The following is a 24,626-nucleotide window of genomic DNA, read 5'->3' on the forward strand; positions in this document are numbered from 1 at the left end:
ACTGACCACAAAAACACATCGTGTGTACCCAGCATTAGAGCAAAGCAAAATCAGTAACATAAGCATAGCTCCCAACTGTCCCTCTCTCGGAGGGACAGTCCCTCTTTAGGAACCCGATCCTTCTGTCCCTATTTCCTCCGGATTTGTCCCTCTTTCAGGACTTTGTCCCTATTTCTATGTAAATATATGTATTTCTCTACTGAAAAATGTGTTTCATTGGCTCTATTATTCCCATCTTTTAAAGAGACTCTGTATAAAAAAAAAAAAATGCCCCTGGGGGTACTCACCTCAGTAGGGGGAAGCCTCTGGATCCTATCGAGGCTTCCCCCGTCCTCCTCCGTCCCACGGTGGTCTCTGTCTACCCCTCAGAAAGCACAGCCGACAGTTTTTCAGGCTGTGCAATATTTACCTTCCCTGGCTCCAGCGGGTGGCGCTGTTGCGGCTCTCTGCTCAGAAACAGCCGATCCCAGTCGCGTCCGCTCTACTGCACAGGGGACTTGTGTCTGCGCAGGAGACTTGTGTCTGCGCAGGAAACTTGTGTCTGCGCAGGAGACTTGTGTCTGCGCAGGAGAGCGGACCTGACTGGGATCGGCTATTTCCGCCTATTTTGCCGAGAGCCGCTACTGCGCCTGCGTTGGAGTCGGGAAGGTAAATATTAACATCCCCACAATTCGGGGAGCTGTATCACTGTTGCCGTGGGATAGTGGAGGACGGGGGATGCCTCGGTAGGATGCGAGGTGAGTAACCCCCAGGGGAGTTTTTTCTTTTTCTTTCCTAATAAAATGATATATTTCTTATTTTAAAATGTTAATATGAAGGAAAATTAACCAGAATAGAAAAGGGGCAGTGTGGTTTGAATTAGAACATATTTTTATTATGAAATCTTTATGGTATAGGTGACTAGGAGTGTGCCGGGGGCGTGTTCAGGGGTGTGTCCGGGGCGTGGTTTAAGTGTCCCACTTTCTCATCTCAAAAAGTTGGGAGGTATGCATAAGTACACTAAATTATTGATTAGGCCTTTATTTTAAACTTACCATAATTTAAAGCAAATCTGTAGTCAAAGAAAAAAAAAATTCAGATACTTACCTAAGGAGAGTGAAGAAGGCTATGGATCCTAAAGAGCCTTCCTGTTTCTCCATTGGTGTCCTGCTTCCAGCATTGTCATTCCCGTTCAAATTTGCATTTGGAGCACTCGTGTCCCTAAGCGTTCCCGATGTCTGCTTCGTACTGCACATGCACAAGCGCACACTCCAACCCACTCGTACAAGGACACGAGTGCCCCCAAAGCGTTCTGAGGGCTCACGGAGGTGTATACAACCAGTTGGTCGAATAGCTGTAATGGGGGTGACAGTGCTGGAGCAAGGGGACTGAGAGAGGAACTGGAAGACTCAATAGGATCTAGAGCCTTGCCTTTCCATAGGTAAGTATCTGACTTATCACTTCAGTTTTACTTTATCCTCCCTGGCAGTAACAGCAAGTCAGACATGGGGCAGAAAACCGCAGCTCAGAGCGGTAACCCCGAGCTTGACTTGTGGTAGCCGCCGAGAGGTCAATAGAGCATTGCACACAGTGGGCATAGTAACTCACCTCCCCCGGGATCTATACACTGGCAGCCATTCTCCTTATGGTCCTCAAGACTCTGGATCCCTCTGATGAGATCGCCGTTTGTCGTCATGGTGACAGACAGCGATCTCACTATAGGGGTACAGCGCCACCCAGAGGACGGAGAGAGAATTGCAGTGCTGGATCCCAGGGAGGTGAGTCTGAAGGGGCTGTTGCAGATCTCTTTTTCCCTGGTTTTAGGGTCCAAAAGTGTGAAAAAAATTGCACTGATTTTAGACCCTAAAATCCGGAAATAATCATACCGCCAGGGAAGTTAAGGACAGTTCGGTTTCAGTTGACAAACACTTTAATGACAGGTTTGTTTGAATGTACAGCTTTGAGCAAGATGTTGCCACATAATAATTCTATCATCCTTATTTCTTGTCTTTTCAGTGGCGGGTGGTATTCCAAGCTCTGTGTCCCGGCTACAACACCTCTGCTTCCAGCCACATAAATGGCAGATGGAAGAGAGGAGAACGTCGCGAACGCCATCTTGTTTCTCTGGATATTCAGGAGACGTGTTCCCCACAGAGGCCTCATAACGGCTTAGCTTTGCGAGGAGACATCATGCAAATATGCAGGAACACATTCCATACAGCAACAGGAGCCCGGCGATATCAAAGATTTCTCCGACCTCTGCCAGAAGATTCAATTACATCTGTGAAATGAATTTGGATCTCGCTTGCTGGACTATAATGGGAGCGGCACGAGGAGCTGTTAGTGCGCCAGCACCAATTTCCAGACACATCGCACCCCTGCTCTTGTGCCGTGGCTCTAGTAATTGCTGCAGGACGCGCTCTCCTGAATTATAATTGTCAGCCCGTGGCGCCGGCGCTCTCCTTTGTGAGGCGTTCTGGGCGTGCAGAGGCCGTCCGAATAGCAGGCCACCGCTGCACCTCGCCGCCGCGACGCACTTCAATCCCTGCCATGTGTAATGAAACAGAGAGGGATACAAAGTCCCCACCTCCCCCATCCACAGCCAGACCCCCCCCCCCCATACTTTCTACGCAACATACAGACAGAGCAGAGAGAGAAAAATATATAACAAAAAATAAATAACGTATTCCTTGCAAGTGCAATGCAAATGGAAGAAATGCATCACAATTTATAGTGTCACTGGAGGCTCTCACAGCATCGGCGAATATAAATGACAAAGCTAACTGCCGAGGACGGCTTCAGAATGATCACTCTGAGGGTGAAATCTAATCCTACCAAGAGGGGTTTCAGACACTTGAGTGATCCCGGGGTCAGCCTGCTTGCCAGCGGGACCCCGCATGTAATAATATAGGGGGCCTAACATTTAGATAGAAACTACCCTGATATCTTTCTGTCCCAAAAATAAAAGTGAAGGTAGGTGCACATAGGTCGCGTTTTATGTCATGTGCGGTTTTTTTATGAGTGTGCGTTTTTGCTGCGTTTAAGGTGCGTTTTTTTTTTTTTACTGCAGATGCTTTTTCATGCGTTTTGCATGCATTTTAATGCATTTGCGTTTCGCATATACAAAGCGCATATGCGTTTTTAAATTGCATTTTATGCAAATAAGTAGGAAGACAACAGGAAGTGGAAACACATCACAAAACAATTAAAAAAAACGCATATAAAAGCGCATGAAAACCGCATACCATTGTGTTTCTATTGACTTTCATTATGTGCATTTTTGCATATTATGCAACAAAATCAGCATTTTAAAGACACACGCATACAAAACGCATATGCCTTTTTTATATGCGTTCTTTCCTGCGGCCCACAAACTTCCGTTAGCGGGAAAAACGCAGCGTTTTCTGCAATGCTAGCATTTCTGCTAAGTGTGCACCTAGCCTCACTGTAAAGCACTTGGCATACACGGTACAATAAAGCGTAGATCTGGAAAGCAATTGCTTTATTCCGGACATTAGCCAATATTTAAGGCTCATACACACATTAGACCATAGTCTTTGGAAAATGAAAGATCACAGACCAATTTTATCCCCTTCCATGTAGTATGAGAGCCATACTCTACAGCAGGCATGGGCAAACTTGGCCCTCCAGCTGTTAAGGAACTACAAATCCCACAATGCATTTGCCTTTATGAGTCATGACTGTGGCTGTCCGACTCCTGCAATGCATTGTGGGACTTGTAGTTCCTCAACAGCTGGAGGGCCAAGTTTACCCATGCCTGCTCTACAGTCTATTCTATGGAGCTGAACTCCCCATCAGACAGAAATCTTTGCAAGATGCTGCACACAAAGATGCTGTAGACATTCAAAAGATCAGTATCTGCAAAAGATCTGTTCCTGCAAAAGATCAGTTCCTGCAAAATTGCATTCATAGTCTATGGGATCTGCAGATCCTCATACACACCTTGTTTAACAGACATTCATCTGCAGATCAGATCCACCAGGGTGGATTTTTTGATCTGCAGATGAATGTCAGTTAAACAAGGTGTGTATGATGATCTGCAGATCTCATAGACTATGAATGCAATTTGCAGGAACGGATCTTTGGCAGGAACAGAACTTTTGCAGCTACAGATCTTTTGAGTGTGTACAGCATCTTTGTGTGCAGCATCTTGCAAAGATTTCTGTCTGATGGGGAGTTCAGCTCCATAGAAAAGACTGAAGGTATGGCTCTCATACTACATGAAGGTATAATAATAATTATTAATATAATTCATGGTAAGATTGGTCTGTGATCTTTCATTTTCCAAAGACTATAGTCTGATGTGTGTATGAGCCTTTAGTCTCTATGGATGAACAAACTGATTATTGCCCATTTATCGGGATTGAATTCTGTTACCTGCCAATCAGAAACAAATGAAAAACAACAGGTCTTTTGGGAGGTAAGCATTGGTGAATTTTGATTGGTCCTGCACATAAGACTACAGGTGACAAATGAGGTGATACAAACTCCGGGCTGCAAGCAAATCTAATGCTCACTGTATGCACCTTGGAATTCAAAGAGGAATTTTACCGAAAGATAGGTGTAGGGGGGAAAAAAAAACAAAAAAAAAAATTGAGAATTAAAAAAAAAAAAAGGATCAAGAAATTATTAATACTGGTGTAATTTGTTCACATTGTTTGATCCACCCTGAGCCTGCAGGTCATTATCTTTACTGCTGGCAGAAATAAATAAAAAAAAAAAAAAAGTCAGCACCAACTGCCATTATTTATAAAACACACCCACTAACAATGAACAATTTGATAGACTAAAAGCTTGATATTTTTATTGGCAGTTGGAAACGGACGTTTTTTAACAAACATGGCGACAAGGTTCACAGAGAGGAAATGGATGTCACACAGTGGGAAGGGTTTCACCATAATACCAGCCATACAGATATCCCTGATTTTCTAGAAAAGGTAAAGATTTCTGGTGGAAAAGGTGGTATTGGCTACTGATTGGGGTGAAATTCAATCCTGGGCTATAGTTGGTCTTTAAAGAAAACCTGTAATGAAGAAAAAGTCTCCTGGGGGTATTTACCTCGTGAGGGGGAAGCCACTGGATCCTAATGAGGCTTCCCCCCATTCTTCTCTGTCCCTCCGTTGTCCAGTTGCAGCCCCCCGAAGTGTGGCGATGTAAATATTTACTTCCCGGGATCCAGCGCAGGTGTACTAGCGGATTTCCCTTCGGGATAAGGCGGAAATAGCCGAACCCGATCGAGTCCTCTTGTGCCTAGGCAGTAGAGCGGATATGATTGGGTTCGGCTATTACCGGAAGGAAGAGCTGCTACTGAGCCTGCGCTGGATCCCGGCAAGGTAAATAAATCAGCGTTTATCAGGCCTGTCAGGGGAGGATTCGGGGAGCCAGCGCTGGACTGCCTGCAGCTACAGGGATGGGGGAAGCCCGATTGGGACCCTAAGGCTTCCCCCTCCCGAGGAGAGTACCCCCCCAGGGGATGTTTTTTTTTTGTTACAGAGTCTCTAACCCTCCTGGCGGTTTATCAAAATCCGCCAGGGGGCAGAAAAGCCGTGTTTTTTAAAAAAAAATTTCATGTAGCGAGACAAGGTCTCGCTACATGATAGCTGCTGCTCAGCGGCATCCCCCCAGCCCCTTCGATCGCCTCCGGGATCTCCTGGAGGGTTTCCCCCGTAGCCATGGCGACAGGCGGGATGACGTCATCGACGTCGTGACGTCAAAGGGGACTCCGATCCACCCCACAGCGCTGCCTGGCACTGATTGGCCAGGCAGCGCACGGGGTCTGGGGGGGGCGCCGCGACGGATCGGCGGCGATCGGATTGCACACGCAGCTAGCAAAATAGCCCGAGCTCGGGCTTACCGCCAGGAAGGTTAAAAGTGTCCTCTAACAGTGCGATTTTAATCACACACTTGCCCAAGCGATCAGGAACAAACTGACGTAACACATCGATTATTTCACCATCAACCATTTTATAAATAAAACGTTTTCCATTTGACTAATTAATCTTTCACAGCTGATTTGGGACATCAACAAAGTTTGTTTTCTTCCAATCCAATCGCATTTATCTGATCACTTGGGCTATTCTTCACAGAAGAGTGTACTGTTATCTGGCACCTTAAAGAAAACCTGCAACATGCCCCTGGGAGGTACTTACATCGGGAGAGAGAAGCCTCTGTATCCTATCAAGGCTTCCCCCGTCCTCCTCAGTCCCATGGTGGTCTCGCTGGGCCCCTCTGAACAGCTGCCATGTAAATATTTACCTCTCCAGCTCCAGCGCAGGCGCAGTAGCAGCTCTCGGCTCGGGATCAGGCAGAAGTAGCTGATCCCAGTCGGGTCCGCTGTACTGCACAGGCGCAAGTTGCCTGACCAGTAGAGCGGACCCGACTGGGATCGGCTATTTTTGCCTGATCCCGAGCCGAGAGCCGCTACTGCGCCTGCGCTGCAGCCAAGGAAGGTCGATATTACAGGCACAACAGCGTCTGCGCCACAGCCTGACAAATTGTCTGCTGTGGCTTCGGAGGGGCCCAGAGAGACCACCGTGGGACGGGGAAAGCCTCCCGAGGTAAGTACTCTGCCAGGGGCACTATTTTTTTTTTTTTTACAGGGACTCTTTAAATAGAACCTGAAGCGAGGGGGGTATGGAGGCTGCCATATTTATTTCTTTTAAGCAATATCAGTTGCCTGGCTATCCTGCTGATCCTCTGCCTCTAATACTCCAACCATGCAGCAGATCAGGTGTTTCTGACATTATTATCAGATCTGACAAGATTAGCTGAATGCTTGCTTCTGGTGTGATTCAGACACTACTGCAGCCATGTAGTTCAGCAGGGCTGCCAGGCTACTGGTATTGTTTACAAAGAAATAAGTATGGCAGTCTCCATAGTGTTCTCACTTTAGCTTCCCTTTAACATTTGATTTGCCACGCTGCTTACGATTTGCATGCGAGCTGGAATGTTCCGTATATCATTGACTATTTCTAAACAAAATGGAAATAATTGATCGATATAGCTGAACATCATTGACCCACACCATCCCTTGCACATGAGTGTAACTGTTATAAACTTATACAGCACTATGCTGTATATTGTTATACATTTAAGGTACACTGAGGCGACATACACCAGTGACAGGCACCCACCCCACCCCTGCACAACTAAGGCAGTAACAGACCAGTGACAGGCACCTAACCCACCTCTGCACAACTGAGGCAGCCACACACCAGTGACAGGCACCCAAACCACCACTGCACAACTGAGGCAGTCATACACAAGTGACAGGCACCCACCCCACCCCTGCACAACTGAGGCAGTCATACACTAGTGACAGGCACCCAATCCGCCCCTGCACAACTGAGGCAGTCATACACTAGTGACAGGCACCCAATCCGCCCCTGCACAACTGAGGCAGTCATACACTAGTGACAGGCACCTAACTCACCCCTGCACAACTGAGGCAGTCACACACCAGTGACAGGCACCCAAACCACCCCTGCACAACTGAGGCCGTCATACACCAGTGTCAGGCACCCAACCCACCCCTGCACAACTGAGGCAATCATACACCAGTGACAGGCACCCAACCCGCCCCTGCACAACTGAGGCAGTCATACACTAGTGACAGGCACCCAATCCGCCCCTGCACAACTGAGGCAGTCATACACTAGCAACAGGCACCCAATCCGCCCCTGCACAACTGAGGCAGTCATACACTAGTGACAGGCACCCAATCCACCCCTGCACAACTGAGGCAGTCATACACCAGTGACAGGCACCCAACTCACTCCTGCACAACTGAGGCAGTCATACACCAGTGACAGGCACCTAACCCTCCCCTGTACAACTGAGGCAGTCATACACCAGTGACAGGAACCCAACCCGCCCCTGCACAACTGAGGCAGTCATACACTAGTGACAGGCACCCAATACGCCCCTGCACAACTGAGGCAGTCATACACTAGTGACAGGCACCCAATCCACCCCTGCACAACTGAGGCAGTCATACACCAGTGACAGGCACCCAACTCACCCCTGCACAACTGAGGCAGTCATACACCAGTGACAGGCACCTAACCCTCCCCTGTACAACTGAGACAGTCACACACCAGTGACAGGAACCCAACCCGCCCCTTCACAACTGAGGCAGTCATACACTAGTGACAGGCACCCAATCCACCCCTGCACAACTGAGGCAGTCATACATCAGTGACAGGAACCCAACCCGCCCCTGCACAACTGAGGCAGTCATACACTAGTGACAGGCACCCAATCCACCCCTGCACAACTGAGGCAGTCATACACCAGTGACAGGCACCCAACTCACTCCTGCACAACTGAGGCAGTCATACACCAGCGATAGGCACCTAACCCTCCCCTGTACAACTGAGGCAGTCATACACCAGTGACAGGCACCCAACTCACTCCTGCACAACTGAGGCAGTCATACACCAGCGATAGGCACCTAACCCTCCCCTGTACAACTGAGGCAGTCATACACCAGTGACAGGAACCCAACCCGCCCCTGTACAACTGAGACAGTCACACACCAGTGACAGGCACATGCGGAAAGTGGCAGACAAGCAGGTAGCTGTATAGCACCACTGGTGTCCTTTGTGTGACTGGCTTTAGCCCAGAACTACAGATAATAACATTGGAGTTCTCTGGTCAGCGATGTCCCTCCTCCTGACAGCTGTCCATCAAGCCTACAGACACGGCCAACCGAAATAAACGCAAACGCCCCGAAATTCCTCCCTGAATACAGCAACACACAAGAGAAATCTCCAACCACCTCTCCGCAACAAAAACATTCATTACATGTTAATTTGGGGCTGGAACTTCTCATCTGTCGCTTAATTACAGTATAAAGCTGAGCCCCGGCTGGGAACAGACCCTGACATGTAATTATGAGGGAAGTAAGTGGCTGTAACCCGACGTGTAAATGACACGCGTATAACGGATTCCGATGCCGAGATGCGGGGACACCATACAAATGTCACTATGCCGTAATTATTCTGTTTTTCCGCAGAGATTAAACTTGTTAATTGGAAAGCATTGTGAGCTGAAAATCAGAGGAGGAAGCTGAATCAGCGCGACGCAGAGATATAGCGGCGAAAATTCCTCCTGCGTCCTAAAGAGCCCCGACCGTCCAATCGTGAGCAGAGGAGTCCTCGTCTGGAATTGTGTGACCGATACTTCACTGCAGGGGTTCCGGAGTGTCTGCCGCCGATAGCCTGGCGCGCTAAACAAAGCCATAATACACCAATTCTGTTTTGACAAGAACCAGAATTTTTATCAACAGAAACTAAACTTTGCAGGGAGCTAATCAGATTCAAGAGCTGTAGATTATTTAACTGGTGTCTGAATAACTAATAATAATGGCTAACATATTGGGCTTGATTCACTAAGACAAATAACATGCCTTATCACAGTTAACATGCCTTATCAGAGTAGCATAGCGAGCGCTACAAACTTATGCCTGCCCTGAGCCCCTGCAGGTCCAATCACTTTAAAGGACATTATCCCTGCACTTTGATTGGTCCAATAGGCTGCTTGTTACTTGACAGGCAGCCTATTGGGCCAATCAAAGTGCGGGGATAATGTCCTTTAAAGTGATTGGACCCGCAGGAGCTCAGGGCAGGACGGGTGGAGCTCTCGTCATTGCCGATTAGCAGGCATAAGTTTGTAGCGCTCGCTATGCTACTCTGATAAGGCGTGTTAACTCTGATAAGGCATGCTATTTGTCTTAGTGAATCAAGCCCATTGAGTTCCTTTTAAAAAATACTAATTGCCTGGCAGTTCTGCTGCCCTCTTTATCTGCAGTGGTTTCTGAATTGCACCCCTGAAACAAGCATTTTATTTATTTAAGTATTTATATAGCGCCGACATATTACACAGCACTGTACAGAGTATATTGTCTTGTCACTTAGAGACTCTGAAGTCTCCCGAAAAGAGGTTTTTACTTTAAAAACCTCATTAGCATTATTGCCCCTCTTAAAACGCTGCAAAACCGCGGCTGAAAACCCCCTCTATCACCCCACTCACCCATTACACGTCAGGCAAAATCCACAACTTTCTTGGTTGTGGATTTTGCTGCCGCCTCTATGCGCGTCAATCAGCGCCAGTGTTCTCCCCAGGCTCTTTTAGCTGGGTGCTCCACCCGGCTAGTTTTGATGACCACCCGGCTGTCATCGGCTCACCTCCTCCTATGTGGTAAGCAGAGTCGGTCACAGAAGCACTGGCCCTGCATTCTCTCATCTCGCCCCACCCGGCTACTATTTCATGCCACCCGGCTGGAAAAAATTTCTATTTCATGCTTGTTCAGGGTCTATGGCTAAAAGTAGGATTAGCAGGACAGCCAGGAAATCTACATTGTTTAAAAAGAAAGAAATATGGAAGCCTCCATAACCCTCTCAGTTCAAGTGTGCTTTACCTGATCAGCAGTTCCCACATTTTGTTAAAGACTTGTGTTCTCCATTGACGAAAAGTAAGGTTTCCGTAGAAGTTTTTTCATATTACACAAATTGCGAGCAGATGACTACCAATCACCAATTGCTATACATGTATACACGTGTATATAGTGTGTGTGGTGTGTGGGGTGGGGTGTGGTGTGTGGGGTGTGTACTGCCGCCTGCACCTACTCTCTGCCTGCCTTATTTGTACAGTTTCACAATGTTTTAAGTTTATTCATAAATTTTATTAATTCAACAACTTGAGTTCTATTTTTTTTTATCGATATGCAGAATGTCTACCGGGCTTTTATTCTGGCATATTTTGGTGAGTTATGACTTAAGAATCGAGGCCTACAATTCTTGAAAAACAATGTACCGCTTTTGACTCGTAATTCCAGACAGAAATGCACCGCCAGGGAGGTTAAGGTAGCCATACACAATACAATCAGATTTTCCTGGAAAAAAAAAAACGATCAATTGTTTAAAAAAGTTGAAAAAAAAAATTCAATCGAGAACGATGGATCTTTCAGTTTGTGTTATAAAAATGATAGAAAAATATAAAAAGCGAAATTTTATATTTGATTGTTTGATACTTTCAGAAAAATGTATCATAAGTGTATGGTATATTGGTTTAATTTTTCTGATTATTTAATAAAGAATCAGATTTCTCTGGTCGAAAAGAAAAAAAACATTGAAAACGTGTATAGGTCGGTTACAGACTGGCGACAATGCGATGCCCGCATCACACTGCAACTCTAAAAATAGCCTTCGGGTTGCAGGCCAAGCAGGACGTGAGGCTCTCAGCGCTCACTTCCTGTGGCTGAAGTTAGAATAGCGTGGAAGTGTACTAAAAAAAATACGCTTCTGGCGCATGCACGCAACAACGCGAAAAATTTAAAATCTCTGCGTCGCCATAGACTAACATGGCTTCCGGGTTGCCACGCAAGCCGGCCCCCAAATTGTGCATCAAATTTCCTACTTCCAGCAGATCGCATCACACCGCACCAAGTATAAAAATGCAATAGAGACTTTCATTGATGTAGCGTTACCCTGCAGCAAAACAGGGTGACGCAATGTGCTAGTGTGCAAGGGGCCTGACACTAAAGGGTAATTTTTTATTACTAAACAGTAATATTGAGGATTTGTGTTTTACAACATCATACAAATCTCAGGAAAAAAAATGTCTTCATTAACTATCTTACTTTCCTGAATAGGTTCATTAACTTTTCTCTACCCTCCATTTCCCCTTCTCTCTCTCTCCTTTTAACTCAGCCCCAGGACCCCCTAACGCCAAAAGGCGTCATGTCTTGGGGCGGGGTTTTACAGGAGATGGTGCACGCATCTCCGCTTAAATGATGGAGCTCCGCCATTAGTCCTCCAGCGCGGATCGCCGCTAGGAGACTGTTAAGACGGCAAAACCGCCACCTCGCTGTCTATTTACATTGTACAGCTCTGCGATCTACAGCGGCGCAGTACTGGGGACATCCGTGACGCTCGTCTGTCCCCTTGGGAGGCTCAGAGAGCAATCGGCTATTATAGGCTGATGCCTACGAGAGCCGATCTCTAGGATTAGCTGCTGGGGGTAGGGAGATGGGGGGGGGGGGCAGTTAATTAAAAACAAAAATAACTTAGCCAGCCTGCAGCAGCGATCAGAGCTCACCAACAAACCGCTCTGTTGGTGGGCAGAAAGGAGGGGGGATTCGTGTGTGCTCAGATATATGGCTCTGCAGCGAGACATTGAAGGTCCTCAAGTGGTTAAACTCCCTTCTGTAACCTTCCGAATGGCCTGCTAGTTACCGACAGCTCCAGGCTGGAGACAAAATACCACGGATCAGCTGATTTCAACGCTCGGCTCTCAGAGTGGGCGCTCCACAGCAGCAATGCTATGCTGCGTGTGGCGCGTAGCAGTAATTCGAGTTGCGACAACTCGGAGGGGGAATAGTATTTAACGCCGCCTTGGAGTTTAGCGGCAGCGGTGAGAGTCGTCATTCGGTTGTCACTGCGCTGCGCCGAAATTATATGCACCCAAAATACCAAACATCTCACAGCATGTGTTAAGTGTTATCCTTTGTGAATGGACATATATGAGGTATTTACCTCACAAGTTTGATCATTCACCTCACAAGCCTGGTATTTACCTCACAAGTATGTTCATTTACCTTACAAGTTTGATCATTAACCTCACAAATCTGGTATTTACCTCACAAGTATGTTCATTTACCTCACAAGTTTGATACTTGACCTCGCTAGTTGATAATTTTAGTTTTTCATGCAGTCACTGCCTTTGTGAATTTACATTTGACAGAATTATGTTTGGTAAAATCAGTTGTTCTCTGCTTTACCTCACGCGGTAATGCGTTGTGAATGGAGCCCTATGTCAGGTAAATGCAACATGCACACAGCTAAGCACAGGAAGGCTGCTCGGCTCCTGGCATGGGAGTCACTCACCTTGTACACCTGCTGCCTGCTGCCGTCCATGCTGCCCCTCCTCTCTTCATACAGGCTGTGGGCGTGTCTGCAAGGGGGCGGTGCTCCAGGATCTGGCTGGCTGTCTCACCACCTTATCACCTGCAGAATAAACACACCTGAGTGTAAGATGTGCAGCAAGTCTGGGGTGCACAGAGAATATGGACAGCAGCTGTGCATATGGATTCATAGGCTCCTTATACATGACCACAGGAAGTCCAGACACACCACACACAGGGCCAAATCCAATGTCCTATCAGATATTACCTCACAGCAACTCCTGTGCTTGCTCTGATAACACACTGCAGCTTGCCAGCCTGCTGGTTAGAGAATACCCTACGCCCCTGCACTCTTTCAATATGCGCAGGAGGCGGAGCCTGTGCTGGCATAACCTCCCCTCACCCACCCTGGAATAGGGTGGAGTATAAAAGCCGCCCACAAAGAAGGTGATCCAGGTTCCTCCCTGTGAGTTTTACCAATCACGGTGGTCTCCCCAGGCTCTTTTAGACGGGTGCTCCACCCAGCTGGTTTTGGTGAGCACCCGGCTATCATCAGCTCACCTCCTCCTATGCTGTAAGCAGCATTGTGCACAGAAGCACAGGCCTTGCATTCTCTCATCTCGCCCCACCCGGCTACTTTTTCATGCCACCTGGCTGGGAAAAAATTCTGAGGCGAACACTGTCAGGTTTCAGTCATGTGACCAAAGCAGCACTTTGGGAGCTGCAAAAGGGTAATAATAATGTTTGATATATTTCTGCAGACTGGAGAGGGATGGATGGACAACTCCTCCAAACATGTTAAATAACAGGAAGCAACAATTCTGCATTGAGCACTGTCAATTCAAAATCTTATAATAAATAGCATGACTCCCTTTGCATACACACAAACTGCTGTACACAAGTACAATATTATGGCCTCTGACCCTCACTGCCCCTTTCATATCTTCTGCATTTAGAAGAACACCCCTGTAGCTTTATCTAATTTAATTTTTGTTTACATACACAAAGATTTAAGCCTAGTACACATCTTCAACTATAATTGGCCAATCATTGAGCAATTTTAACATTTCTATGTAGAATAAGGCTTTGTCCATATTATAAATCGCCAGCACTATCGCAAACACTGAGCGATTTATACTGTGTTTTTGAAGAGCCTTTCCCTGCGATTTGCGCTTAGAAAAGTGATTTTGCTCTGCAAAGATTTTTTTTCACTTCCTGACGTCACTCTTTAACACGGAAATGAATAAATACAATATATTTATTCATAAAAGCGCTCTGGAAATCGCTATACAAAGCGCTTTGTGATTTCCTTATACCTTCCATTGAGCCAAAGCGCTCAGAAAATGGTACATGTAGCACGTTTGCGATTTCAATCAAATCGAAACGGTAACGGGAACGCTCTCATAGGAAATCATTACATTCGCTTTTAGGACAATTTACAAAATCGCCAGCACTTAAAAAAAGCTGATAGTGTGAATGAGCCCTAAGGGTTTACCTACACAATCTACTCACAGTATTGAATATCTATTCAGCCTCATACTACATGCTGGTGGTAAATTTGATCAGTGATTGGCCAATCATAATTGAAAGTGTGTACCAGGCTTTAGGGCCTGTTTCCACTAGTGCGGCGCGATTTCAACGGGAAAATCGCGGCAACAAATCCACATGCGGTTGCGGTTTCGTTTTCATGCGGAATCGCTCGTGATTTGTACAATGCGATTTTAACTATGTCAATGCCGGCAAGCATTGACACAGGTTTTTAAGCGGAAATGCCGGAAATACCGTAAGCCTAAAATGCTTGCGGTTTTCCTATTTAGTTACATTACCACCGAATGTCGGTGCAGGTGTGCGCCGTGCGAATTCTGATGGATCTGCATTTTTTTTGCACGATAAACCGCACAGAATCCCGCACAAGTGGAAACAGTCCCATCCACTATTGTTGTCTATGCGAATCTGCATGCAGGAAACGCATGCAGATTCGCTCTAGTGGAAACGGGCCCTTAATCTTGTCAGGCCTGTCCCAGAATGTACGTAGTCCACTCCATGGTTCTGTATGCAAGCTACCTGGGAGGGCTGGTTATCAGCAGAGCAGCATTGATGTTTGATATTGCTTCTATTTGTCATTGGCTCCCTTTGTTTTGTTTTTAATGTACAATTTGGAACTGTAGTAAAAATAATGTAGTGAATACTGTAAAATTGTAGTGGGGGGGGGGGGGGGGGGTTTGTTTACAAAATATTTATATAAATTATTTTTGGCCCACTGAAAGTTATTTCCTCCACCTGATTTACATTGTGAAATGTATCACAGGTGGCGGCATATTTAGTCCTGTCGGGTGCATCACTGCGGAATGTTTCTAAAAATAGCAAAGCCAGTGAAAATAATGCCTGGTTTCCCAGAATGCTCTGGGAGGAAAATTTAACACAGCTAAAGAGCCTAGGCAAAGCATCACTGGGAGGGCGTGGCTACATACCAAAATACAGCAATCTATAGATATAGGAAATGTTTCTGATGCTGAAACCAGGAAAATTACTGTAGTAATGGGAATCCTGAATAATTTACTGCATTCTACTGAATGTTCCTACAGAAGCGTATTCTCTCCCTTGTTTTGGATATGATGCAGTATATGGGAGATCGGATGGTTCATACATGGGAGATCGATTGATGAGGATGTCATTGCATAGAAGCTTGCTGGGCATTGTGTTGCTGTGATATAAACACTTCAGACCTTAATTTGCATGCAAATTATTTTGGAAGCAAACATCTGTTAGTGCATGTGTGTTGCACCTGTCTCAGCTGTAACGAGCGCAGTTGTTTCTTTAACCTGCTTCTAACCGCCTCACACCAATTGGCAGTGGGAGCGTGGCTCTCTCTCGCGAGATTAGCAGGGAACAAGCACTCACTCGAAATAATCCATTTTAATTAATAAAAAAAAAAAAAAAAACACAGCAACAATCAGAGACCACCAAAAGAATGCTCTATTAGTGGGAAGAAGAGGAGGTAAAATTCATTTAGGTGGTAAGTTATATGGCCGATAAAAGTGCTGAATTGTAATACAATGTCCTGGTCACTGGGGGGGGGGGGGGGGGGGGGGATATAAACCTCTGGTCCTCAAGAGTTTAAAGGGACACTTCAGCCAGGAAAAAAAATGAGTTTTACTCACCTGGGGCTTCTACCAGCCCCCTGCAGCTGTCCTGTGCCCTCACAGCCACTCACTAATCCTCTGGTCCCCCGCTGCCAGATAGTTTTCGTTTTTTGCACAGGACTGCTGCAGGGGGCTGGTAGAAGCCCCAGGTGAGTAAAACTCATTTTTTTTCTGGCTTAAGTGTCCCTGAGGCCCTGCAGCTCTATGCAGCTAATGTCAGTCAAGTGCAGTTTGGTTTAGATGCACTGTCATTCAGGGCTGAGGAGTCGGTACAAAAATCTTCCGACTCCAACTCCTCAGTTTATGAAATCACCGACTCCAACTCTAACTCCAGGTACTCAAAATTGCTCCGACTCCTCGACTCCGACTCCACAGCCCTGCTGCCATTCCTCTCTACTGTGTTCTAACTTTTATTGTGTAAAAAACTCCCATGGATGGTCACACACTAGTCCTCTTAATGCTGGGAATAGACGCGCACGATTATGCCGTCCGCTCGTCCCCGCAGGCGCTTCTTTAATCTTCTGGTCGTTTTTCCTTATCTTTTCCCATTGTCCCGCCTGCGGTATCGAGCACGGAATCGATCCGGTGGGGGATCGGACATGTCGGAATTTATCAATCGAGCAGCAGTACAAACGTACTCGTCTATTCCCAGCATCAGGGCCAGTTTCTACTATGCCGGCATGCGTCTTGTGGTGATTCAAGTACGAATCCGAATCCCTGTAGCCTTGTCATGCAGGGCTATAGGGATCCGGATGCGTTCTGTGGTAAATTGCAGCATGCCATCTGAATGGTGCCGGCATGTGCTTCAGATGGAAAGCCATTGACTGAATTGGCAACCAAAAAAGCCCCCTCTCAGTATAGGTAGCCAGACATCCCCCCCCCCCAAATAGTTAACCAAAAGGCCCACTCCCCACAGTATAGGTATATAGGTAGCCAGAGAGCCCCCCCTTTCCGCTGTTTAGGAGGTAGCCAGAGAGCCCCCCTCACTTCAGTACAGGTAGCCAGAGAGTCCCCCTGAACTCAGAACAGGTAGCTGGAGAGCTTCCCCCCCCCCCCTTCCCCCTCATATCGGTGGCCAAAGAGGACTGATCATAATCTACTAATATTCAGCTTCATTGCATTCCTTATCACCAGCCCTGCACAGAAACACACAAACCTGCATAGCAGCCATCATAACATAGATTGCACTGTCTCTACTGCTCTGCAACCTCAACTTGCTATAGCCTCTATTATGAATATTGAGACAGCAGCCTCACACCATCCCAGCTCAGACTCATCCATCATGAACCATTCTGCTACTCATCATCATATCATGTGAAAACCTCAGCACACAAGGCACATGTCAAAGCTGTATATGGCCTGGTGCACACCAAGCCTTTTTGGTAGCATTTCCAAAACTGCTGCCGCCTGTGAAAACGCTTGGCTAATGTATCTCAATGGTATGATGCACCCCAGCAGTCTGAGGTTTTTAGCAAACCGCAAATATGGCTCCTGCAGCATTTTTGCGGTTTGCAGAAGCCTTTCTGCCTCAATGTAAAGTATAGGAAAAGGTCAAACCGCTCAGAAAAACGCTAGATCAGAGAGGTTTTCCAGGCAATTTTTGTTACAGAAGCTGTTCAGTTAGGCCACGTTCACATTAGCAAACGCAGATGGCCGTGCATTCGGAGCGCAACGCATACAAACGTACACGCCATCCGTGTTTGTATGCGTTGCGTGGCTGATCCCATTCACTAAAGTGAGTGGGTCAGCCGTGCTTTTCTGCAAAAAATGCGTGCAGCATGCGTTCTCGGACCGCACTGGTCCAGAACGCATGCAGTGTGAACATCAGACAGTGCACTCTATGCACTGTCTGATGTCGTGCGTGTCGGCCTCCTGCACACGTTGCCGAAACACGGATGGGAATGCGTGCAGTGTGAATGGGGCCTAACAGCTTTACTGTAACAATATTTGTAATCTGCTACACAAAAACGCTACAAAATATGCTAGGCATGTTTAGAAAACGTCTTTGAACATGCCTAGAATCACTCTGAAATCTGCTCCAAAAACCTCTAGCGTTTTGCGGATCTGCTAGCGGTTTTTGGTGTGCATTGGGCATATGACTAGAAAAACCCTGTCCTACCCTAATTATTATAATGATCCCTTCTGTGGACTGGCACCCCTTCAGTCCATAATTAGCTCAGATGAGTGACTCATTTCCTTTCACACCTCAACTGCCGTTCCTCTTTGTCAACCACTCTGCTGGCTGCCAACTGCCCAGAGGATCCACATCAAACTCCTCATAAGGGCCAGTGCACACCAAAAAGCGCTAACGTAATCACAAACGCTCAGCGCTTATTGAAGTGATTTTCTAGGAGATTCTAAGCATGTTTATTTCCTATTTACACCTAGCGATTGAGCGTTTTTGTGTAGCATTGTTTTTATGTACAGTAGAGCTGGTCTTGTTACAAAAACGCTTGGAAAATCACACTGTTCTAGCTCTTTTCAGAGCGATTTTCCACTTTCAAATACTTAACATTGAGGCTGAATCACCTCAGAAATCTGCAAAAATGACCCGCGTTTAAGTTTGAGGAAAAAAAAAAAAAATCACATCGCTCTGGTGTGATCCATCCCATTCTAATACATTAGCCAAGTTCTTTTTAAAGGGAGCCTTAACAGAGGGATATGGATGTTTCCTTTTAAACAATACCAGTTGCCTGGCAGCCCTGCAGATCCCTTTGGCTGCAGCAGTGGCTGAATCACACACCTGAAACAAGCATGCAGCTAATCCAGTCTGACTTCAGTCAGAGCACCTGATCTGCATGCTTGTTCAGGGGCTGTGGCTAAAAGTATTAGAGACACAGGATCAGCAGGAGAGTCAGGCAACTGGTAATATTTTATAAGGAAAAACCCATATCCTTCTGAGTTTAGGTTCCCTTTAAAGCGCTAGCATTTTTAAAAGCACTCTTGGTGTGCACCAGCCCTAAGGCCAGAAACCCACTAGGAGCGATTTTCTGAGCGATTTGCGATCTGAAAACTCTTGCTAATGTAATGCTATGGGTGTGATCCCACTTGAGCGATGTGATTTTATAAAAATCCCCAACAGCATTGCATTAGCAAAAGCTTTTTCAAATCGCAAGCGATTAGAAAATCGCTCCTAGTAGGTTTCTGGCTTAACTCTCACCTACCAAACTCTCCAGAATTTGTCTTTTATCCTCCTAATTCATTTCCAGATACTACCCACAAATTCTGCTGTGCATAGAAACTGGTTTTCTGCTCTACTAAACTCACCTTCTTGCACTCACACAAACAGGACTTCTCAAAAGCTTCCACCATCCTGGCATTCCTTTCCAAATAAGATCTGCCACCCTCCTGTGCCTAAAACCTTTAAAAAGTACCCAAGGTGGGTAGATTGGGGGGGGGGGGGAGCAGATGGGACAGAGAGGCATGTTCTCTGCCTCATGCCATGTCTCTGTGTCCTCCTCATGCCGCTCTCTGCCCCTCCACCGCCGCGCTATAGCCCCCGAGATCAGCGACAATATTTGTCACTGTCTCGGAGGTAAACACAGGGATAGGGATTCCCTGTTCAAAACGCCCACCAGGGGCATTCCTGCAGGATTTCCCGAGCCACCATTGGGCAGCTCTTTCTCTTTCTGGCCGCGCCCCCTGTGCCCCCTTTTAAAAGGCAGCCTGAGCAGTGAGGGAAAAAAAAAAGGAAATCCAGGCTAACCCGGGGCTTCCTCCAGCCCACGTGGCTTGCGAAGTCCACCGGCGTCCTCTTGGTCCCTTCCGCGGTCTAGCTGGCTGCTTTGGCACATCATCCCGGCCGTCGTCCTGAAGAGTCCTACGCATGCGTGGTTCAGTCTTTAGAAAACCGCACATGCGCAGGGCTCTTAAGGCGACCAGCTTGATGGTGCGCATGTGTGACTTCAGCCGAAGTTACCGGATTCCCAGAGCATCCAGCGGGACCACGGAAAGGAAGGAAGAGGACGCTGGGGGACCTCGAGGGCTACGGGGGATGGAGGAAGCCCTAGGTAAGTCTGGATTTCATTTTTTTTTCTCACTGCGCAGGGTCCTTGTTGTGTATCTTTTAGAGCAGAGGGGAAGTTCTGAGTTCAGGTCCGCTTTAAAGCTGCTATAATTATTGTCTTTCTGGTTCACTATTTATATTTTTTTTTTATTTCCATTCTGAACTCTGTTTGTTGCTATGAACCCCCAGTTACAGTGCTCCCCTAGACTACCCCTCATTATGGTGCCGCTCGTTATACTCCCTCTCCAGTCTACTGCTTTTTATGAATGTGCTCCTTGTCAAGGTGGCCATTAACGCTACGATTCTTCAGACAATTATTCTCCAATTTGATCATATAAATCGTTCCGTCCCAGTAACAGAAGTAAAGCTGCTATCCAATTCGATTATGGAATCAATCTGAAAATCGATCGTCCGAAGAATCATATCATTAATGGTCACCTTTACTCTGTCCTTGAATTTAATACTTCTGTATCCAGTACCCCCTGTTATAGTGTGCTTTATTACACTATCACATTCGGTGCACGCATATAATGAGTGAGGAGGGCACAGAGGAGCCAAAAGGTGCTTTTCAAGCTTTCTCAGCCTGCCACTGTCACGGGAGGTGAAAATGCCAGGGAACCCCCTGCAAAGACCTAAAGGAACCCTGTTTGAGAGAGCCAGAGCCAGGGGCTTCCTGTGACCTCCTCACCCCCACCATTGCCATGCACCGACCCTCAGAACATATCCGACAAAAGCTTGCTTGATAGATTATCGTGGCCGTGCCCCTCTTAAAAGGACTACTGTAGGGGGAAAAAGAGTTGAACTTACCCAGAGCTTCTAACGGTCCCCCGCAGACATCCTGTGCCCACGCAGCCACTCACTGATGCTCCGGCCCGCCGCCGGTTCACTTCTGGAATTTCCGACTTTAAAGTCGGAAAACCACTGCGCCTGCGTTGCCGTGTCCCTGCTCCTGCTGACATCGCCAGCAGTGTACTGCACAGGCGCAGACTGTACTGGGCGTGCGCAATACACTCCTGGTGACTTCAGCGGGAGCGCGGCCGAGCAGGCGCAGTGGTTTTCCGACTTTAAAGTCAGAAATTCTAGAAGTGAACCAGAGTATCTCGGTGAGTGGCTGCGCGGGCACAGGATGTCTGTGGGGGACCATTAGAAGCCCAAAGTAAGTTCAACTATTTTTCCCCCTACCCCTGTACAGTACTACAGCCCCGGGTAAGTATCAAATCTTTAGAATTTAACATCTCTGGTTTCCTTTAAAGAATCACCTCTTCAGGCAAACATGCAATCTGACCTAAGAGATTCCATTCACCCACTGACTGAGGTCTGATTCTTGCACAATCTGTCATAGGAACTCACAGTCTCCACATACTCTCTTTTGACAGATACACTGTGAGCATTCACATAGCAGGTCCCGCCATTCCGGATCAGAGACGTGGCATTCATCCAAGGAATGGTAACACAATCCACTCTCTAAATTTTTCCTTTTTCAGGCCCTTACACATTCCTAGGAGTTCCGGTACACCATCAACTTGCTGGGTAATCTGCAACTCTCTGTGTTTAAATCCATGTCTTGCACTGATGAGAACCAACCAGTCTGAAACTGCCTGTATGCATATTGGATTATTGTGGCTCTGTACAATTCACAAGCTGACACAACATTGCATTCCAGCGGTTCTGGAGGTGTGCTTGGCTTTCAAGGACAGCTAGGCATGATTTGCATATTCGACAGTGATGCATTGTGGGACACATCATATGCTCACTCCAACTTGAATAATTGCAAATACCTTCCGTTTTAAGAAGACCAACATTTGTTTTGCATAGCATTATAGTAAGGGGGCTTTTTGGTCCTTTTTAGCTCCTTATATACTTCGGTGTTCTGGTTCACCATGAGCTTGCTGGGTAATCTGAAACTACATTTTTCCACATTGGACTCTAACAGAACGGGTCAATGTGAACTGGATGACTGCAGCCCTCAACCCATCTGTCCACAGCCTGTTCTGACAAACTGCAGGGCAGCAGTACGGGCCCTTTTCCACTAGCGGCGATTGCGATGCTGAATCGCAAACCGCTTGTGATTTTTAAATCGCTACGGTTTGCCAAATAACATAGGACTCGCGGTAGGTAATTTCCACTAACGCAATTCGTTTTTTTACTTAATCGCCGGGAGAATTTGGAACTTTGCTCAATCGCTAGCGTTTAGAGCGAACGCTAGCGATTGCTAGTGGAAAAGGGCCCTAAGGCAGGGATCACACTTGAGGGAATCGCACGCATTTTTTACACACATGCAAAAATGCACTTAAAGGGAATTTCAAGTGATGGAAAAAAGTTCAGTTTAACTTACCCTGGGGTTCATAAGACCCCCTTTAGCCCTTCAGATCCCTCCCTGTCCTCCCAGTTGGCTCCATTGAAAGTTTGCTGACTGAACCAGCCACAGGCTACTGAGCACGTGTGGTCCCGGACACACACCTCCTTGATCATGCTCCAATGGTCCGTAGTGTTCTGATCATGGGCAGTTAAAAGTTTTATGAATTGTGCATTCGCAAAATACTGCCGGCCATAAGAGCGCAATGGCGTGCATGGCCTAGGATAGCGCATGAAGTGACAATGGCACAATGGAGCAGACAGGGAGAACAGGTACCTGATAGATTGTGGGGAGTTAACTTCTGTCCCTCACTTAAAGTGTACCTGACATGAGCGATTAACAACAAAATATACATACTTGGGGCTTCCTCCAGCCTGATCACTCCCACTGAGTCCTCTTCTCCCTCTCCATTCGCACGCAACTGGCCACGGAAAATCCATCAGTCGGTACCAGTCAGTGCATGCGCAATCTGGCCAGGCACACTCCCCTGTCTCGCTCCCATCGGCAGGAGCGTTCTTTAGAAAACGCAAACACTTACCTAAGGAGAGGGAAGCCTCTGGATCCTAGTGAGGTTTCCCTCGGCACCCTCCGCCGGGACCCTCCTACTGATAAGGGCTGCGCCCCTTTGCTTGCACATGCTTCAGCCGCGCAAGCAACAACGCGCCTGCGCAGTAGTACGGTGCCTCTCATGCACAAGCCGCTCCGACTTCCTGCACAGGTGTGGGCGTGCTTGTGCAGATTACTGACAATCCCTCAGTGACGGGGACCAGAGAACACAGAGGAAAGCCTCATCAGGATCCAGAAGTTTCCCTCTTCTTAGCTAAGTATTTGATTTTGTAGCTTTGCTTTGGCTTGGATACACTTTATATTGATGAAAAATTTTGTTTGAGCGAGGTCAACTGCGGTTTTGGCTCTGCGGTTCATCAAGTTTCATCGTAATAATGTGAGAGGAGCTGGGCGCTACTGGGTAATGCGCATGTTTTACCCACACTATAAATGAATGGGACGATGTACTATGTGTTGGGATGTTCGTTTCCAGAAGGCACTAATTTGTAAATGCCTTGTATGCAATTTAGTGCGAGTGGGATCTGGGACTTTTGGAATTAGTCGCTGTCAGGTCTAGATCTACTCATCACACACACTTATTAAATACATTACATATATAGGGAGGTCTATACATAGGGAAATTGAATTTTCCCATAGGTATAATACATACAGAATATATGAGTGGTCTCCCCATATACATGTATGTACAGTACAGTGAGGGTCTCAGCAATATACTATACATGTGTATACCAGAAGGGCAGTCCCGCCACCTGCATACATAAATGGAGGTATCTACAAATATATATATTTATATGGGGAGGGTCTCACCAACTCCGCTGCAGCTTCTTCCATCACCTGTCTTCTCATACCAGCGCAACCTAACCCGCTACCGTAGACCGACAGGCCGCCTCTCCAACCGCTGTCTGCGTCCCGCCTCCTTCCTGGCAGCCGCAGCCAATCAGCGCCACCATTCCATTAGGTGGGTTGGGTGAAACCTGGGTCGCCTGGGAAACGGCTTCTAGCTGGCGCTCATCCCGAAGAGTGAAGCCAGCCAATGGGAGGAGAGTTTTAAAGAGCGGCAGCGCGACCAGCCAATCAGGCGTGAGCCTGGGAAGGTTGGTGGACTGGAGAGGAAGAGAAAGCGTCTGTTGTTGCCAGGGAGACGGGCTCTACCGGAGAGGACGGTTGGATGGGGCGGTGCCACAGGGTGTCACATGGAGGGCATGAGATTTCTTCCTATGGGAATTGGGAAAGGGTCAAAGCTTGAGAAATGCTGGAATTGTGTCAGGCTTTATTGCTGTGTCCCCAATCACTTCCTGTGCTGATGAATCCCTCCAGCCAGGACACAGACAGCAGGGAAAGCTGTGTGACAACATTGTGAAAATGGAGTACACATTTTGGATCTCACCTGTCCTTAACTGGAGGATAAAAGTCTTTGAGGCCTGGCAGTGTCCTCCGGGTCCCCTCCATTGTGCCACTGTCACCCTGACCTGGCTGGATAACACTATGGTGCATGCTCTGTCCTCGCCATGCGCCTCCTCAATCGTGCCCTACAGTTGCGCGCACTGTCCCACTTGCGCGCCTCCTCAATGGTGCCCTACGGTCGCATACACTGTCGCGCTTGTGCGCCTCCTCAATCGTGCCCTCTGGTCGCATGCGCTCTTCCGGTTG

At 47.2% G+C, this 24,626-nt stretch overlaps 1 protein-coding gene across 3 annotated transcripts in view; it reads right to left on the reverse strand.

The window, feature by feature from the left end:
* PMFBP1 (polyamine modulated factor 1 binding protein 1) overlaps positions 1 to 23,879 on the reverse strand; it is a 294,257-nt gene extending 270,378 nt beyond the window's left edge. For 2 of the 3 annotated variants that reach the window (XM_068259444.1, XM_068259441.1), the window contains exon 1: positions 12,888 to 13,001. In XM_068259444.1, coding sequence (XP_068115545.1) covers positions 12,888 to 12,917 — 30 coding nt within the window. In that variant the 5' untranslated portion in view covers positions 12,918 to 13,001. Of the gene's footprint in view, positions 1 to 12,887; positions 13,008 to 23,783 lie in introns of those variants that run through there. The other variant, XM_068259442.1, reaches the window with a different exon arrangement.
* Positions 23,880 to 24,626: the final 747 nt, after the last annotated feature.

Source organism: Hyperolius riggenbachi, chromosome 11 (genome assembly GCF_040937935.1).
Source record: "Hyperolius riggenbachi isolate aHypRig1 chromosome 11, aHypRig1.pri, whole genome shotgun sequence".
NCBI lineage: Eukaryota > Metazoa > Chordata > Amphibia > Anura > Hyperoliidae > Hyperolius > Hyperolius riggenbachi.